Below are 19,336 nucleotides of genomic sequence, written 5' to 3' on the forward strand. Positions count from 1 at the left end.
CGTCACGCTTATTCTACAGTTGTTGTATGCACTGGTCAGAGATAGATAATTCGTTCCCTGAAATGATGCTACAAAATTGCATAAATGAATTAAAGTACTCCATAGCAATAGGGTAATTTCATTTGCATTTAAAATGCAGTTTAAAATGATGTTCTCGTCCACAAGGCTGATATGATTATGTGAGGTTTGTTTTGCTAAATGGCTTTGTGATGTAGGGATTGTAAGTACTTTCCACTCGTAATCCAGCTCTCCTCTGAGAATTGACTCTTTAATACTAATGTTAACTTGCAGATTATCTGATATATTCAACTAATTGAGCAAATGTTTGTTTTAATCCCGATGCCACTTGAATTCTTCTGAAGGAACTGTGAGTTCAGAAGTTTTCTAGTTGACATCCTCAGTGTTATTGTGTGACCTTCTAAAAAAGTTATTTTGCATGATTGCTAAAGCCCGGTAGGTGCTGAAATGGTATAATTGGCGTTTACGAGATCTTATAATACGATGCATTGCACTCTGTATGCCATCCTCTGTGAATAAAGAGCTCAAGAAGGTATTTAACAGTCCCGTCTGTAAATAAGAATTAGTGGAATGCTTTAGAACATTTTAGAAATGTTTAAAAGCAACTTAAACTGAGAAGATTTTAGGGATATTCTGGGCATTTACTGTTGAAGGTTTATCATCAGGACAGGTCATCAATGGGTACTTGTTGGGGTGGGGGCGCACCTTAGAATCCCCACCTCTAAGCTAATCCTCTGGGTTGCTGCCAGTGCAGCATGGCTGAGCATAGTCCATGATAGTTGGGGTCAGAAGTGTGAATTAGGTATTGGAAGTGATGCCTTTTTTTATTACACTTCTAGTTCTGACCACCAGTGTGGATCTCTAGTCCTGCTGCACTTACAGCAGGCTGGAGGATCAGCTGATCGGAAGAGACCCCAATCAATCAACTATTAATGACCTACCTTGAGGATGTGTCATCAATAGTTAATGCTCGAAATACCCCTTTAATTCCCAATTGCTGGGGTATTATTTCTAACCCATTAGTCAGAAGGGTAACTTTAACATTTCCTGGTTTGAAGTGTAGAACAATTTTGCAGGACCTTGAAAGATAGTTGTTTTCTTTTTTTAGCTAAGCCCAAAATGTTGAACTTTGTCATCAGTGTCCAAGTGGTTGGGTGTTGTTTTCCATGCTTGAGGGATTAAAGTTTTTTTGAACATGTGCAGAATTAAGTTTTGGTACTATACCAAACAGTTGTCCTCTGCCAGCTGCACTCTAATAGTCAAGCTTCATTGACCTTACAAAGGTGTTAAAGTGCCCATGCATCAACAACGGTGGGCCAAATGATTATTTGGTCAACAGCTGTTTCTGCCACCTCCACCATATACAACAATGTTCAGCTTGTCCAAGTATTTGTGTATGTGGGGGTGGGGGGTTAAACTGCAGCTTATCTTTTTGACATTAAAAGGATTAGACATCCAAATTCAAGGTCCTCGACCCCCTTCCCCATACACATTAGACAGTTAAGGTTAGAGCTAACCCTAAACACTAATTTACATGGGGCCTAGGCTGTGTTCACACACTGGAAATGTTGGCGGATTATTGGTTTACAGCCAAAGAAACGTCACTAGTACTCCTTGAATAGAGGTACATTTAGTTAATAGTGAAAGGTTAACCATTTGTGCTAGAGGCTAGGTTCATTGTATCAAGGCAAAGAATGATTATTTGTGTTCAAGTGCCGTGTACTAGTCCATGAGAACAGTTAATATTAATCCCACCATGTTGTAAGGAAGTATAAATGCCAGGGCATAGGTTTGTCTGTTCTGTGAAAGTGTTCTAACAATATACTCCTCATTGCATGTTGCATGGTAGAGAGGTTTTTGTTTTAGCATCTCTCTCTTTCTTTCCTTCTCCTCCCTTTGTCTCATCCACTCCAGTAATTATCGAGTATGTGATGGCTACTATAATACGGACTTACCTGGGTAAGGTGAATCCATACATTAACAATTCTAGCATGATATAATTATAGAACAATTTTAATCCCCATTCCAAAGCCAATCTAATTTTTTTTTAAATAATTTAGAAAATTCTCTAACTTCGTCCCACTTCCCTTATTTTTTTTATTTTATTTTTTGCCTTGTGTATAAAAATGCTCCTTTTTTCTCTGCTCCACTTCTGTCTCTAACAATTTGATTTCTCTCCTCTGCTTGTAATGCTCTCTAGATATGAAGATAATAAGCCTTTTATCAAGTAAGAGACCATTAGCTAGATGTGGAATGCCCTAACTGAAACCTTCCTCGTCCTCCATTCCATTTCAATTTTTGTTCAGTTCGTTTTTTTAGTTGGGTTATACATGGAAATGTCCCTCCTTTGTCTCCAGTCGTATTTGTCTCCGCCATCCATATTCTGTATTTTGTGTTCCTCTCATTGTGGTTGTCAGGTCGTCCCTCATTATTTTTGCAGTGTATTTCTAATATTCATTTCAGCTTTTTGTGATGAGACATCATAAGCATTAAAGCAAATTTTAGATTTGTGAATAGTAAAATTGGAGTCAGGATCCATAGGTTTTCCCTTTTAAAGCTGCTTTGTGAAGGTCTACAAAGTATACCCAGATCACATCCATACACTGTTGATTTACATAAGTGCTATCAATAACCTCCAGGAAAGTATTAGCAGCTGAAATATATACTTTTTTTTGCTTTTTGTTCTTTTTACTGATTTGGTGAAATGTATTCGACGTCTATAAATCTTAAAGTGTTTTGGAATATAGGTTTTTCTTACATCCCAACATTTAACTGTCATCTCGAAATATACAGAAGGGTTGGGGCATTTATTTATAATATTTGCAATGTTGATGTATTTACAAACTATAGGCATTCAGAATTGTCTATCTTAAAGAGGAACTGTCATGTCAGCAGAGCTGGCTGGATGGCTTTGCAGCCATGGACGGTCATGCTGACTCTACTACAGCTTGTCTTCTGTGTTTACCCCTCCTACCCCGACCTCTATTAGTTTCGGCTCTTGGCGCTGTGAATCTGTCAAGTGGAGAGTCCTCTTCTTTTAATGTTAAAGGCTGATGTTCGTTTTCCTCCACTGGTATCACCCACTGACAGTGAGCAAAGCAGACCGCTCACTTGACAGATTCACATCGCCGGGAGCCAAAACTACCGGTGGTTGGTCTAGGAGAGTGGACAAAAAGGCAAGCCGCACTAGAGTCAGCGGGGCTGTGGCTGCAGAGCTATGCAGCTAGTCCTGATGACCCAAGGACATGACAGCTCCTCTTTAAAGTGGTTGTCCAATTAAAGTCTAAAATGTGGCAGTGGAAAGGGAATGCTACAAAATAATAAAGCCATACATACCTGCTAAATTACCTGCAGCTCCAGTGCCACCATCCCTATGCTCCTAGCTGTGACAGTGATATTGCACGTTACATGATGTGTAATCAGAGCACATAGCAGGCGGTGCTTGAGGGCATGTAAGTTATTTTAAAAAATCATGTTTGTGGCAAATGGTGGCTAAATCCAGGAAAAAACTTTCAGACCACCCCATTTTAAGTTTTGAACAATTTCTGAAACGTGTCCACATTCCCACCATTAATTACCAGTTGGGCTGTGACGGTGAATAAAGTTGGTATATTTGTGAGGGGTGTGGGGAAATAAAGTAATTTAATTGAGTGTTACTCATAGCACTTTGTATGTAAATCAGTTTCCAAATTTTGAATTCAACTGTCCTGTAAAGATACTTTACTGTGGAACAAATCTTAATTAGAGATGAGCGAGTATACTCGCTAAAGGCAATTGCTTGAGCGAGCATTGCCTTTAGCGAGTATCTCCCCGCTCGAGACTGAAGGTTCAGGTGCCGGCAGTGGGCAGGGAGCTGCAGGGGAGAGCGGGGCGGAACGTGGGGGGAGATCTCTCCCTCCCTCTCTCTCCCCCGCTCCGTCCTGCTGACTGCCGCTACTCACTGCTCCCCCGCGCCGGCACCCGAACCTACAGTCTCGAGCGGGCAGGTACTCGCTAAAGGCAATGCTCGCTCAAGCAATTGCCTTTAGCGAGTATACTCGCTCATCTCTAATCTTAATCTTTCTATCCACAGAAGTTGGTCATTCTTGCATCGGATAGCTCCAGGTTAAAGATATGGTGCTGCAATGATTCTGACAATTTTTTGTAGCTTAGTATGGTTCTAGATAATTTAAGTGAAGGCCAAAAATTTGTAATCTTGTAAAGTCTATAGATACCAATTTTGGTCTTTCACAATTTGTGAATTGTGAAAAGAATTTCTGCAAAGTTCCATACCGAAACCTCCTTCATCCAAATAGACCAGATGGTAATCATCCTCCTCACCATTGTCTCTTCACAGGTCCTGGGTACTTGGTGCTTTCGCCCTCATGTGTCTGCTCGGAGTTACGTGGTCTTTTGGGCTGTTCCTCATCAACGAGGAGACTGTCGTAATGACGTACCTCTTCACAGTGTTCAACGCCTTCCAAGGAATGTTTATTTTTATATTTCACTGTGCCCTTCAGAAGAAAGTAAGTTTGCAAAGAACGACATTTAACGTATTGAAATATGTGTTTGTGTATTTGCTCCAAATAAACTTTTAAAACCGTATTCTCTTGAAGGGAATGTCCATCATCACAAAATGATGCTCCTTCTGTCCATAAAGAGTACATTTTGGTTGATGGACCAAAAGTCAAGTTGGTTTGACGTCAAAAACAAAATTATCTTCAGCTGCTCAATTTCCAGGAGAACCAACTTATTTGAGAGGTTAAGACACTTATATACCACAAAGAGAACCCCCACATAAATGAAATATATCACTATAGCCTATCGTCTACAAAAAGATCTATGCCAAACCGCTAATATTAAAACAGCATAAAAAGATGACAGTCATACACATGACAATGCGGAAGTAGACCAAAATAAAGTGCCCCAAGTCTACAATTCGGATGCTATAATGTCATACAAAAGTAATGGATCTAAGATAATAGGTACTATCTGTGTAATATCTCCAATAGTCACATCTCAGACCCATAGATTAAAAACAAAAAAAGCCCATAGTAAATGCATATGGTGGACTGCGCTTTGACCGCTTAGAAAAAGGCTCATTCCCTTACCCGGAGTTGAACCCAGATTGCCTGGGTGGAAACCAGGAATCCTAACTGCTGGTTTAACAAAAAAAACAAAATCATTTTCAACTGCTCAGTTTCCAGAGGAAACAATTTATTAGGTTGTCTCCTGCTTAGGGAACCCCTCTACGATCCATAACAGAGGTGATCTACGTGAGAACTATTTCCATGGATTACATGGCTGGCTATCCATTTATATGGTTGCCAAGTAATAGGGTCTCTACACAAGACCACCCCTATTACCTATAATACTAGAAACCGTGCATTCACACTTCCACAAGCAGATGTAGTAGGAAATAGGAATCAAAAATTTCCAGTTAAGTTAATATATAGTATATCTCATCGCTCTACATAGGAACCAAGTGGAACCAAGCTTCTGCTACCTACTGTAGTTTTTGACTAAAGTTAACATTAGAAGCATGACAGACCAGAATAATGTCTGTGTGTTTAATATCGAAAGTTAGACCGTATAGCACCAGAAAGGAGACAAGATATTCGGAAGCTTTCTTATGAAAATGGACATGGCTTGACTTGGAGATCTTCTCCTCGAATTAGATAGATGGAAAGCTTTCCACATTATTATCTTGTCTTTCTCTGCATATTTTATCTTTTTATCTGGTCTTTTTTTTCCCTTTTCTTTATTCCATTATTACTAGTCGGTCACCAAATTGAGATAGAATTGTGAAAGTGAAAACTATTATGTTTCTGACTTGACAAGATGATAACGTTGCATTTCTACCCGCTCTGAGTAAGCTGTAATTTTACCAGTAATGACAGAGAGATGTGCAATACAGGCAGATAATGTGCATCCCCAGCAATATAGGTATGAAGAGAGCTGGTCCTGGTGACGAGGGTTATTTGGGCAAAATAACATTTTGATTGGTATTGTCCTAGTTCTGAAATGTTTTCAGACATTTAATATCTATTACCGTTCCAACTCAAATTTTCAGACGGCCTCTCTCAAGGTAATTTTAAACTACAAGTTCCATCATGCCTTTCTGTAAGAAGAGTCTAGCAGTTCAGCAAAATTCAGAAAATAACTTGGTCCTGATCCCTATTGTGGGTCAACATTGTACAATTTCTTAAGCTATTTTTAAAGGAAAGTATAGTGTACAATGAGTCATAGGCGCTGTATGTTACTGCGGATATGTGATAATTCTGTTCCATAAAGAAGCCTTTCTTTCCCAGCTTTAAAATTGCTTAAGGATATGGCGGTATAAAAATACTTCAGGCTGAAACAGACACTGCCAGCATTCACAGTCCTCACAGACATATAGAGCTTTCACAATCCTGTTGGGCAATGACTATAAGATAAGGTCATGGAGGATAGTTATGTTCTTGTGCATAAGTCTTTCTCTGTGCAAGCCTCTTGTTGGATTCTTCTTGTTTTGCACAAGAAAATCGTTTGCACCAAGATCGAAGAAAATGAAATATAAAACTGGAGACTTACAACTATTTTTATGCTCCATAGAAGTTAATAGAGATGAGCGAACGTGCTCGGCCACGCCCCTTTTTCGCCCGAATACCGTGATTTCCGAGTACTTCCGTACTCGGGCGAAAAAATTCGGGGGGCGCCGTGGCAGCACGGGGGGTAGCAGTGGGGAGTGGGGGGGAAAGGGAGAGAGAGAGGGCTCCCCCCTGTTCCCCGCTGCTACCCCCCGCACCGCCGCGCCTCTCCCCGCCCCCCGAATCTTTACGCGCGAGTACTGCAGTACTCGAAAATGGTGGTACTCGGGTGCGTAAGTACTCGTAACGAGTACGTTCGCTCATCTCTAGAAGTTAACAGTTTTTCAATAGCATTGGATTACACACAGGTTGCTATTAGCTGCAACGGACTCATTGGGTTGTCCTTCTATATTGTCTGCTACTGCTAATATTCGGGGCAAGAGACGGCCAGCTTGGGGCCAGTTCTATCTAATTGTACCATTGTGCACAACATGTTGAAGATTAGAGATTATGCAGAGTAGTGTTCTTCAGTATATTAAGAATGGGGTTGAGGGGTGTTCCATCAAATGTTTCATCAGTGGGGGGTCTAAGCTCAGCTACTGTATTTACGTATCTACTCCTCGTCTATGTGAGATGCAATGATAACTAGAGTTGAGCGAACATACTCTGGCGAGCTTCATGCTCGTTCGAGTATTAGCGTACTCGATGGTGCTCATTACTCGAACAAGTATCAAATCGCGTTCAACCCCCCCCCCCCCAGCTTTTAGCTCCTCCCCACTGTCACGTGCCTGTTTTGGCCCCTCCCTGCCACGACGCAGCGCGCGTCATTTGAAAATTTTTGGTCTGGCGGGAAGGGGTAAGGGGGAGAGAGAGGGAGAGAGATGAACCAAGGAAAAAACAAAACAAAAGCTCGGGACCATGCGTTGCACATACAAAAATGCTCGAGTCTCCCATTATAGTCAAATGAGGTTTGTTACTCGAGTAGAGCTCTCGAATTTTACGAAAAGCTTGACTCGAATAACGCGGACCCGAGGATTTGGGTGCTCGCTCATCTCTAATAATAACCAAATGAGTCTCCTAGCTACTCTTTCTCATGAACTTCTAACTATGGGTCAGTGGAACCTGTTCTTGTGATCATTAATAGTCCCGGTGGTCAGACACCCAACTATTCATGAGAACAGAGTGGAGAGCTCGAATCCTCAGTCTAAAAGAAAGAAAAAGACTGTCCACTTCTGCTTTATACAAAAGATTTACTCTGGAAGATAAGAGATTATGAATTTGTCATCTTCCATTAAAGAGCTTGGGTCCAAGGTTACAACATTAACCCAAGGCTGCCTATCATCCTGTAGTCATAGAGCTCTGTGTACATTACTACGTAGTAGGGGTGAGCATGCAGTGATGCTGTTACTCAAATGTCAGTTGCATCTCTTAGGCCTTCTATCAGTTTATTTGCCCTTTAACTAAACTTTTAATGGTCTGTATTAATTTAAATTGTCACGATTTTATGATCAGGGTGTCTTTTTATGGTGGAGATAGCCATAATAATTTCAGATTCGTGCCAACTCCAGTCTAAAGTACTGTAGCTGTGCCGTGATCCTTTGAATTCCAGTTCAGTCAAAAGTTTAGCTAATGAAAGAAACTTTTATATTTCATTATGACCCTAGAGAGCCGCTACACAAGACAGATGCTAATTAAGTTCTCTAAGAATGTCAGCTGCTACTTTTGTTGACTCTACTGCAGTAAATCAATGGGCGAATAAACAAACCCATTAAAAACCGCTAGATGAAAGGGCCTACGTCCCGCTTTTATATTTCTACCTTGTTTAAAGGTGTATTTCTTTCACAGGTACGTAAGGAGTATAGCAAATGTTTCAGGCACACTTACTGCTGTGGTGGTCTTCCGACCGAAAGCCCTCACAGCGTGGTGAAAGCTTCGACTGCAAGAACCAGCGCTCGATATTCCTCTGGCACCCAGGTAACAAAGAAGTTGACAGCGTTTTTAATTAACCTTATTTATAGCAACCCTTTAGAGACTCACAGTTCAGATACACTAATTGTCTCCTCATTACAGTGATCTAGACGGCAAATACAGTTTTCTTTTCCTGCCTTTTCACCGAGTGGAGTCCCTTTTAAATACTTGCTGCGGGTCTTTTTGATTTATGTAATATTTCCCACCCCCACCCTTGTAAACCCATTCCATAATCAATTAGAATAAAGCAAAGCAGCAAATCTAATTACCATAAGATGGATCTATCCAGCTGCCTAATAGTGCGCAATGCAATAAGCCAAAATAAAGGTCCAAAAATGAATCCTTTTTGTTTTTTTTCGAACAGAGTCGGATCAGAAGAATGTGGAACGACACAGTGAGAAAGCAGTCCGAATCTTCCTTTATCTCAGGTGACATAAACAGCACATCCACACTTAACCAAGGTGATTACCCACACTCCTTTACTGTCTTTGGTTACCTTAATTAATGTACCTTGCCCTTATTGAAAAAGGGTTTTTCGAACCTTCATCAAGCGTTGCAAATTCATGTAGTTTTTGTGATACTTTTGCTTACATAAGCTGTTCTAGGAAATCTTCCCAGAACTGCCTCTATGGAGAACCGCATCATGGTTCTGCAAGAATACGCCCACAGAGTGGGTCTACATGGGGCAGAATTGTGACCAATTGGGTCAGCAAGAAAAAGATTAGATTTTTCTAGAAACGGAGTATTGTAGTAATAGTAGTAGTAGTAGTATTAGTAATAGTCGTAGTAGTAGAGCTACGTTTAGGCCTCCTTGGGGTCCAAGATGTTGCTTCAACTGCATCATTGGCACCCACTATAGATATACGTTTGTACTGGTAAAGAAAAGAGGGTTAAAAATACAATTTTTTCACCCCTAGCCCTTGTAACTTGTAACACAGCAATCAAAACACCTACAATTATGTGCTACTGTGTTAAGAAAGATCTTTTATTTTTACTTTTCATTGGCCCTTAAAAGGTTACACACATTTCGAGATTTTCTAAATTAATTGTATCTTAGATGTGTATTAAACCTTTTATATCCTCCTTAGTAAATCAAAATTGAATCCATATGTTTAAAAAACAAAACTAAATACAAATTGATTATCTTGGACCTTTATTTCATTTGAGAACATATTTTCCTAGAAGTACCGTTATTTTAGAGCAGATGAATATTTATCCATTTTTGTTTTTTTTAAATATTTTTTTAATTTTCCAACCATTTTTTAGTCTCGCGCTTCATTTTGTAACTTTTTGAAGTCTTTGCCACGGATCTGCTCACTCGTTGTTTTCTTTACTCTTATGCTTGACAATGTTCTTAATGCCCAGTCGTTAAATTTGTAATTGCAAGAGATGTTGGAATTTGTTTTGTATGTACGTTTTTTTTCAATTTTTTTCCTTTTCTTGTGTGTTTAAACATGTGCTTGGAAAATTGTCCACCTTTCGCAGCATGTCTCCTTTGCATAAACAATGCCCTTTTTGATAAATTTTATCTTTTGCTTTCTCCATATTTGTTTTTCCTTTTTTTTTTTACCATCCTTTTTTATTAGCGCAGATGTTTTCATTAGGGATTGCCCCAATGCTAAAAAATTCATTAAACATAGAATTCCCTCATCACTAGCAAAAGAGAAAAAAAAAGGTTTAGGGATCTTTTTTTCTTAGCTGCAGCATCTTGAAACATTACGTCAATTTCCATGCTTTTAATTACCCTTCTTGTCTGACAGTAATTCTGTGTAAATTATTAAATGTCACTCTTGGATGGTGTTTACTTTAGGGATTTTTTTTAAAGCACCTGTGAATTAGTAAAACTTTGCCACAATGCTCCATTTTCTCTTACAAATGAGCTGTTTAAATATCCCTTATTTTGTGCCGAGTTCTAGTTGACAAATGCAGAGCTGCTAATCAACACCTAGGGCAAATTTTTTTCCCTTTTTTTTTTTTTTATTATATTTTTGTTTAGTTTTTGTTTTTTATTATTTTTTTTTTATGGGAAAGAGGGCTGTTTGTGCTTCTCGACGTCACCTGAAAACTGATGTCTTTATTTTTTCTTTACCTTAGGAATGACTGGCAATTATCTACTAACAAACCCTCTTCTTCGACCCCACGGCACTAACAACCCCTATAACACACTGCTCGCCGAAACTGTTGTATGTAATACCCCTACTGCTCCTGTGTTTAACCCACCAGGTGTGCTTCTACTTAATTCATTCATTCTATCACTCACCACATTCCTTTAAGATAAAACTTATAGACCTGCAGTTCTTTCTCTGTCCTACGTATTAACAGACGTGCAGCACTGTCTATGCCGGCCTTTAAAAAAAAAAAAAAAAACGAAAAAAAAAACTGCACTATATTATAGTGTTGTTACCGGTATTTATCTATAATTATCCATGTTTTTAACACAGGTGGCATAAATCTTAATATACTATTTCAGGACTGACACTGAAGGTCCAAGAGCCCACCATCAAGATATTTTTCCCGTAGAGGTACAGCTCTCTATCATACTAGGCGCTTTGAGGAATACTAGCTTATAGCTTTTATCATTGCACATTAGCGCGAAGCATTGTGCAAAGCGGACATGTTACCGGCACGGACTATAGTATAGTGCAGCTTGATGCCGGTCTATAAACCATAATGTCTACACCAATATCTTCCATCATTTTTTGTTTTTCCAGTAATACTAGTACACCTTTGTAGTCGTTAGTGTTAAGTGTGTGTTTTATATATTTATATATAGAAGACAAGTTTTTCATCCATTGTTCTGCTAATTGTAAAGCGTGTAAAACTGAATTCGATTTTAACGTTAGTCTGTCCTTTCTGTTCTCTCGTTTTTGTTTTCCTTTTTTTTTTTTTTTTTTTTTTTTTTACTTTTTTTTCTGTTTTTTTTCCTTACTTACGCTTTCCTCTAGCGAACTACAGAGAGACAAGTATGGGAGTAAAACTTAACTTTGCCTATCAAATGTAAATTTTTTCAGCATGGTTTTTAAACAGGCACATTTAAAACATAATTCTCAATCATGAAATAGACTCAGCGGGCAAGTGGTTCACAATCTGTATTCAGAGTCCTAGTCCTATTAATTTCAAATTGAATCTGGACTTTTTGTCTACATTTGGATAACAGCAATGGATATACTGCAATCTCCGTTGGTAATATATTTGCAATGCTGAAATAATTTGCTGTTTTAAAGGAGTGCTGTCAAGCAGAAATGTTTTATTTGCTTATCATTCCTACATTCCCACAGTAATCTTGCTACAGGCTAAGGAAAGACTTCAAGTGAATTACCTGATCACAAGCAGAAAAAAATAACGCCTCTACAAATGAGAGAAACTCTTTTCTTGTGCGCTTGTCGCAGCACATCAGAGAAATGGACATATTCCCCCCCACTCTGCACTATGAAATATTGGGGTACATAAATCATTTTTTGGACAATTGTATCACTCTCTAGAAGAAAGAATTAAGAAAAATGTCAAAAATGATTAAAAAAAAAATGTAAAAGATTTTAAAAATATGTACAAATTTAAAATTCTCATTTGACGAATTAGAAAATTTATAGAATTTAGGCATTTGATTTTTTTTTTTGGGTAATACCAATAAAAAGCCTGTTTAGCAACACTCATTAATTCCAGTCATTGATTTTGCACACCTTGAAATCTGCACGGTGCAGAATGATATATTTTATTTTTTATTACTGATTTGCTTTGGTTGTGATCAATTATATACTTGAACGATCAAGTTTTTCATATCACGGTTAGGTCATTTGATGAGCTAAACTCTATAGAAATGCATCAGTAGGCCAAAAAAAAGCCAAAATGCAAGTTGGTCCAAAGTGTGAAAAGATGTCTGTAGCATTCTTAAATGTGTGTGGAAAAATGATGCTAGGCAAAAACTCCACCATTTAAAAAAAAAAAAAAAAAATTGTCATTTTTTTTTTTTTTAAAGCTAAGGGAGTGACTTATTGCACATTCTGTGAAGCGACTGTCCGATAGTTTGTCATTATAAAGTAGATGCTTTATAATGAAGAAAACTTTTTATGGGCTTTTGTAGACTATACAGCATTTGAAAATGTGGGGGTTGTTACATGGCTTAACTCATTATCGTCTTATTGTCTGTCACTCCAGCATTGCCTAAAAAAAAAAAAAAAGTTTTAGAATTAAAGAAAAAAAAATTTTTAAATCAAAAAAAGAAATAGATAAATGTGTTGCTTTACTTTTGGGTTTCAGAATGTTACAACCCTTTCTCATTCAAACCAATTTGCATTTTAGATTCGGGGCCTTATCAATGGGCTGCAGCCTTAAGCATGGTCATTGTGGCCTCCTTGTCTCCCATTGTTCCATTCTCCTCTTAGCCTTGCATACCATACAGTAGCTTCGTAGTGGGCAGGCTGTTTGCAAAAATTAAAAAAAAAAAAAAAAAATAATCACCTTTTTCGTCATATATTTTAGTCAAGTGATATCATCTGATCCAAATTGTACTTTTCTTCCATTTCTTTTGTTTTTTCCTTTATTGTATTCACACAATTAATGTGTACCATACCTCATTTTTTGTCTACGAGCCAGAGCATGTTTCTTTCCATAAGGAGACCATTCCGTCCACATGCCCGGTAGACTTTTTGCCAGTTTCGTACTTGAGACAGCATGGCAGAGACGTCTTCTCATTACCACATCCAGTATTTATTTGGTTAATTTCTGTGAACCATGCTTACAGAAATTCCTGGCATTTCTGCATTTTGACCTTGGTGCCCAATGCTCACCCTGGGCTTTTAACACTTTAATTAGACGGTGTGGGTTCATTCCGCAGTATCACTGTGACCGATGCAGACAACAGGGCTGCTGGCAAACTCTTGACTTCTAAAAAACCGTTGCCGGCAGATAGAACATTAGTAAACTCTAGAATTTTGACCAGAAACAAAAAAAAAAAAAAGCTGTTTATTGCTAGTAATTTTCTTTGCTGAACCCTTGCTCTGAATACGTTGCTGAGAAACCTAGTAATCCATCTTGTTGCAATAAATCGTTTTACTTTCTTTTATACATCAGCTACACTTAGCCCAGATAGCCTGAGCAGACAGACATAATGTGAGTGTGCACAGTGAGTCATTTCCACCTGCTCCGTCATGTCGTGGATGATGCTTGTGGGACCTCGTTGTCTCTTGTGTGAAAGGTGGCTGTCCTTGTTTCTCATAACGTCTGTGTATTTGTCCATTTTCCATTCTTTTTCTTTATTTACTTTTTTATTGTTTTTCTTTTTCCTTTTTTTTTTTGCACCCCAGAAAAAGGGAAACATTAGAGACATCGTTAAATTAGTTGCTTGCCAGTTTGTTGGTTTATGTTGTACATTTGCCTTTGATTTTATGTATATGTTATCTATATTCTTTTAATTTAGTGTTGTATAGGACAAATTATATTATGACCCTTTTTTTTTTTTTTTTTAGAAATATATTAAATTTTTTGGTTTTTTGCATCAATGTGCAAAATTGCGTAGGGATTTAGTTCTAAAGGTTTCTAATATTCACTATGTTACAGATGCGACTCAATGTGGAACCCAATTTGTTATCAATGGGTGAAGAAAAGTTGAGAAATTGAGAAACATTCAAAACTTTTGTCCTAGACGACATTAAAATTCTTTGTAGCTAAAAAAAAATGCCTGGTCATCTTAACAAAATGTCACTTAAACTGTGTATATATTTTTTGTTTGTTTTTCATTCTCTTCCAGGACATTCACTGAACCATGTCAGGGATTCAAGTGCCATGGATACTCTACCGCTAAATGGTAACTTTAACAACAGCTACTCTCTACGGAATGGGGACTACGGTGACGGAGTGCAAGTTGTGGACTGTGGACTAAGTCTGAATGATACAGCGTTTGAAAAGATGATCATTTCAGAACTAGTACACAACAACCTGCGGTGCAGTAGCAAGAACCACAATTTGGAGAGAACCCTACCTGTCAAAACTGTTATTGGGGGGAGCAGCAGTGAAGATGACGCCATAGTAGCTGATGCTTCCTCGTTAATGCACGGTGACAACCCCGGGCTGGAACTTCACCACAAAGAGCTTGAAGCACCACTTATTCCTCAACGGACTCACTCTCTTCTGTATCACCCACAGAAAAAAGTGAAGACCGAAGGAACGGACAGCTATGTGTCGCAGTTAACAGCCGAAGCCGACGACAATCTTCAATCCCCAAATAGAGACTCCCTTTACACTAGTATGCCCAACCTACGAGACTCTCCTTACCCAGAGAGTAGCCCCGACGTTGAGGAGGATTTATCACCCTCTAGGAAGAGCGAAAATGAGGACGTTTATTATAAAAGTATGCCAAATCTTGGAGCTGGGCACCATCTTCAAATGTACTACCAGATTAGCAGGGGCAACAGCGATGGTTACATTATCCCCATAAACAAAGAAGGCTGCGTCCCTGAAGGAGATGTCAGAGAAGGACAAATGCAGTTAGTCACAAGTCTTTAATTAAAAAAAAAATAATAATAAAAAATTTTTAGGAGTGCAAATGGCTCTTGCAGGTATTAAATGACTCAAATTTCTTTGACTGAGGCCACCTTATTTGTGATTGGCAGCCTAGTAAGGACTCGCAGCTCTCCATTGTGTAGGAAAGTGATGGACATTTTCAGTTCTGTGAATTTTTTTAAATAAATTAAAAAAATGTAAAAAAAAAAAACGAAAAAAAAACAAAAACTTTGTATATACACAGAGTATACTAAGATTATTTGTTACAAAGCAAAGAGGTACCGACATGGTATTTAAAAAAATATCTGCTGCTGAAATAAAGACTTTTTGGAGGAAAATAAATACATCGGCAAATCAGCCATCGGCTGCAGCAGCTCCAGAACCTAATTTGTAAATACGGTTGCCATTTTGTGAGGCCTGCATTGTATTATATACAAGATGTAGGCTCCGAAATCCTGTGGGATAGAGTTACTGTACCATACTGTTTCTGAGTAGTCTGCAGAATGTTTTTTGTTTTATTTTTCCTCCTGCTTTGCAGGTCACTGCAGATCCTTTCCATTAAGGCAAAGATTAAAAAAAACAAAAAAAAACATGTCTAACCACTAGCAATCAAGCCACTGGCCTTATTTCATATGTTTTCTCAACTGTACAATGAACTGTTATCATGGAAAAAAAATGGCAAATAAATTATATTTTGTTCTATTGCTAGGGTGAAATACATTTGTGTCCAACTTGAAATATAAATGTCGATGAAAACATTTTGAAATTGACAAAATTATTGTGAAAAATCTCGATTGCACAAAGCTTTCTTCTTTTTTTTTATACCGATGCTTGTTTAATGTGGTATTGAGGCAAATCTAATTCATTATTACATTATTTTTTTACTTTTCCATTTTTGGTCCACGTCAACATTTAATTTTTTTTATTTTGATGCCAAATGCAATTTTTTTCTTTTTTTTTTTTTTTTCTTTTAAAGAGCCTTTATTGTATATTCAGGAGCCAATGTTGCCGTAATTGCACAAATTTGGTAAATCTGGCAAATTATTGAACAGGGATTCTTGGCACAAGCTACTTCTATAAATTCTCAAATAAGCGGTGCCTGACCTATATAAATATATATATATATTTTTTTTAAAGAACAGTCGGGAATATTACTCCATGATTTTTCTGCCTATGTTTTAGCCATTAATTTATTTTATAATTAAAGCAATGTGTACATTTTCAGTGAAAATTTCTTATCTTTTATTTCATTTGTTCTTTTTTTTTTTTTTCTTTTAAACTTCAGCTGTTAATAAGAGCCCATCACTAATATCCAATGTAAAGATTAACACCTGTTTGACAGTAAATAAATGTGAATTTTTTTTTCAAAAAATGCTACTGCTGTTTTTATGGTTTGTAGGGTTGAAACAGGCTGTTCCGAGAGTCCTTTGTTGACTTGCTGTAGGGATAGTGAGAAATTAGCATACTTGACAATAAAACCTCTTTACTTTTGTAATGAAAGTCTTCTATCTATTACTTGTGCTAATTTCCTAAACGTTTTTACACGTATGAGCCCTTTTTTTTTTTGTCATAAAGAAATCAAATCTCATTTTTGTCAATTATTCATCCTAAAAAGTATTAATACATTCATGTATGTAACATTCAAGGGGTTATCCAGAGAGGGAAATATTTACCCGATCCAAACCAGGTAGAGCAGTGCTGTCAAATCCACCTATAGTCTCATTCCGACACCAGGACACATGGTATGAAGTCTTACTACTAGAGATGAGCGAGCATACTCGCTAAGACTAACTACTCGAGCGAGTAGTGCCTTAGTCGAGTATCCTCCCGCTCGTTTCTAAAGATCCGCTGCCGGAAGGGGGCGGGGAGCAGCGGGGGAGAGCGGGGAGAAATGGAGGGGAGATCTCTCTCTCCCTCTCCCCCCCCCCCCCCCCCCCCCACTCCCCGCCACAACTTACCTGTCACCCACGCCGGCAGCCGAATCTTTAGAGACGAGCGGGCAGATACTCGGCTAAGGCACTACTCGCTCGAGTAGTTGGCCTAAGCGAGTATGCTCGCTCATCTCTACTTACTACCTTTTGTTGTCAGTGACACCATCGCATTTGGCTGACCAGATCATTTCACTAACTAAGCCAGCCCCCTCCTCTGCATTGGCCGTGACCGAAAAGGATGATTGCTTCATTATCGAAATGAGTCAAACAGCCAGCCCCCTGCAATGACATCACCTTCACAATACCATTTGACCTGCTGTCACGAATGGGCTGGAAGTATTGTTGCTGACACTGTTGGACCCAGACTGGATTATGTATGCCTCGCCCTGGATAACCCTTTTAGGGGTCCTTGATACATGGTGGATTTTGGTGCAGATTTACACCATTTGGTGTGGAATTTGACTCTTTTTTTGATATGGATTCACAGCTAATTTCATCCTTTCATTTGGCGGGGTTACGTATTCTGCGAATCCATATCCTAATCTGCACCAATGGGGTGGATTTGGGTGCAAATTTTCAACTGTGGAAAGGCCAAACCAATTCTGCTTTGTGTGAAATGTTAAAGGTTTTTCTGGATCTAAACTATTGATGACCCATCCTCAGGTTAGTTCATTAATCGTTGATCAGTGGGGTCACCTCAGCTGCTTCAATCCATACCAGGCAAAGCACTGTATATTGTTTAATGGCTGTTCTTTGTATAGCCGCTCAATCCCATTCACTTGAGTGGAACTGAGTGTTCTCAGTCCACATGACTGATGAAAGTGACATCACAGGCCTGAGAAAAGACGAACCCCCCGATAAACTGTTAATGGGTCATGAATAGTTTAGTCTAGAACGCACCTCAGAAAGAGTGCTACTTGTGTCTATAAACTGTATCTCATATTGAGGCCTGGCCCATTTCAGTGAGAGAACCCATGAGCAAAAAAAACAAACCCTTTTTTATCATCTCATGTAACTTCTTCACAGGGATTTTTCAGAATTTTACATGAATAACTTATCCTTTGCATCAATCAGACCATCAATGCTTGATCAGTAGTTGTCCCATTCCTGAGAACAGGCATCGGTAGAACAAAGAGGTAGTGGCTCTCACTGGAGCGCTACAACAATAATGTATTAATGTACCCGGTACTGTAACTCAGCCCAAATTACTTAAGTGGGATTAGCAAGAGTATTAGTCAAAACTGCATATGAAATGTTGCAGTAAAGAAGCTCCAGTGACGCGCTTCCCACTCCCATCAAATATTGATAGTAAATCCCATAGATAACCCATCAATATAAAATCCCAGAAAGCCTCTTTAATGTATAAGTGCAGCCACAACTGCTTCTACATGCTTTCTTCATGATCTGGAATTGGGACCATCACAGACTAGGTCAAGCACTAAATGCCAACATCTCCTAGACAATTCAGGTCTTTCATCCAACTTCTTTTCACTTCAGTCTTGAATGAAGAAGAACCCACCACTAGAACCCCTACAGAATGCCTCCAAAAGTGATTACTGTACTATAAAACATAGAAGACCCATCATGTCCTCATGTCAGTGGAGCTAACAGAACAAAGCTTTTATAGCACCACCTGTTAAAAGGCAGTGTTCCTGCAAGCCAATGTCAGACCTTCTATAAAGCCTTGTAACAACAACTGGGAATATAAGCCAGAGTCTTCTCCAGAAGGAAAAGATAACCATGGACAGGCAGACTGTATAGGGGCTTTTGCCTCATCAGTGTGCAGTAGGTTGCTGGCCTAAATGGGAGAGAAGTCTATGACGTGGGTCAGGAAGGGTATTGTTTATCCATAGGTAGAGTTACCTAGAAGGTGCGAGGAGACTTAAGGCGCTATTCCATCCTCCTATTTTGAATTAATTTCTAAGAGGAGCATGCATGGCCTTATATGTCTCCTCACACCTAGGTGCTTTCTCTAAGAAGAAACTACACCCTTCCTGACCAATATTATAGGATTCTCATCCAGCAACCTACTGTACACGGCTGCCTGGCAAAATCCCTGAAACAGTCTGTCTGTACAGGGTTATCTTTTCCTTCTGGAGAAGACTCTGGCTTTGGCTTGTATTCCCAGTCTTTGTTACAAGACTAGTTAAAAGGTCTGACATTGACTTGCAAGAATGCTATCTCCTAGTAGAACAGTGCTTCCACTACCTATATTCCCATTTGAATCAAATTTCTAGAGGAGCATGCATGGCCTTATAAGTCTCCTCATACCTTCTAGGTGAGTTACCTAAGAAGCAGCTATACTTTTTTCTTGTCCTGCATGGCCGACTGCACTGTGGCCCCGCTGACTATGACAATGTCTTTCCTTTATAC

General features: G+C 38.8%; 1 protein-coding gene across 12 annotated transcripts in view; it reads left to right on the forward strand.

Annotated features, from left to right (window-relative positions):
• The window catches only part of ADGRL2 (adhesion G protein-coupled receptor L2), a 217,052-nt gene extending 200,520 nt beyond the window's left edge, over positions 1-16,532 (forward strand). For 4 of the 12 annotated variants that reach the window (XM_066597835.1, XM_066597837.1, XM_066597836.1 and 1 more), the window contains 5 exons: positions 4,355-4,523; positions 8,412-8,540; positions 8,899-8,995; positions 10,629-10,757; positions 14,281-16,532. In XM_066597835.1, the coding sequence (XP_066453932.1) occupies positions 4,355-4,523; positions 8,412-8,540; positions 8,899-8,995; positions 10,629-10,757; positions 14,281-15,035 (1,279 nt within the window). In that variant the 3' untranslated portion in view covers positions 15,036-16,532. Of the gene's footprint in view, positions 1-4,354; positions 4,524-8,411; positions 8,541-8,898; positions 8,996-10,628; positions 10,758-10,975; positions 11,057-11,479; positions 11,551-14,280 lie in introns of those variants that run through there. The other 8 variants (XM_066597839.1, XM_066597841.1, XM_066597840.1 and 5 more) reach the window with 4 other exon arrangements.
• Positions 16,533-19,336: the final 2,804 nt, after the last annotated feature.

This window comes from Eleutherodactylus coqui, chromosome 3 (assembly GCF_035609145.1).
Source record: "Eleutherodactylus coqui strain aEleCoq1 chromosome 3, aEleCoq1.hap1, whole genome shotgun sequence".
NCBI classification, from domain to species: domain Eukaryota; kingdom Metazoa; phylum Chordata; class Amphibia; order Anura; family Eleutherodactylidae; genus Eleutherodactylus; species Eleutherodactylus coqui.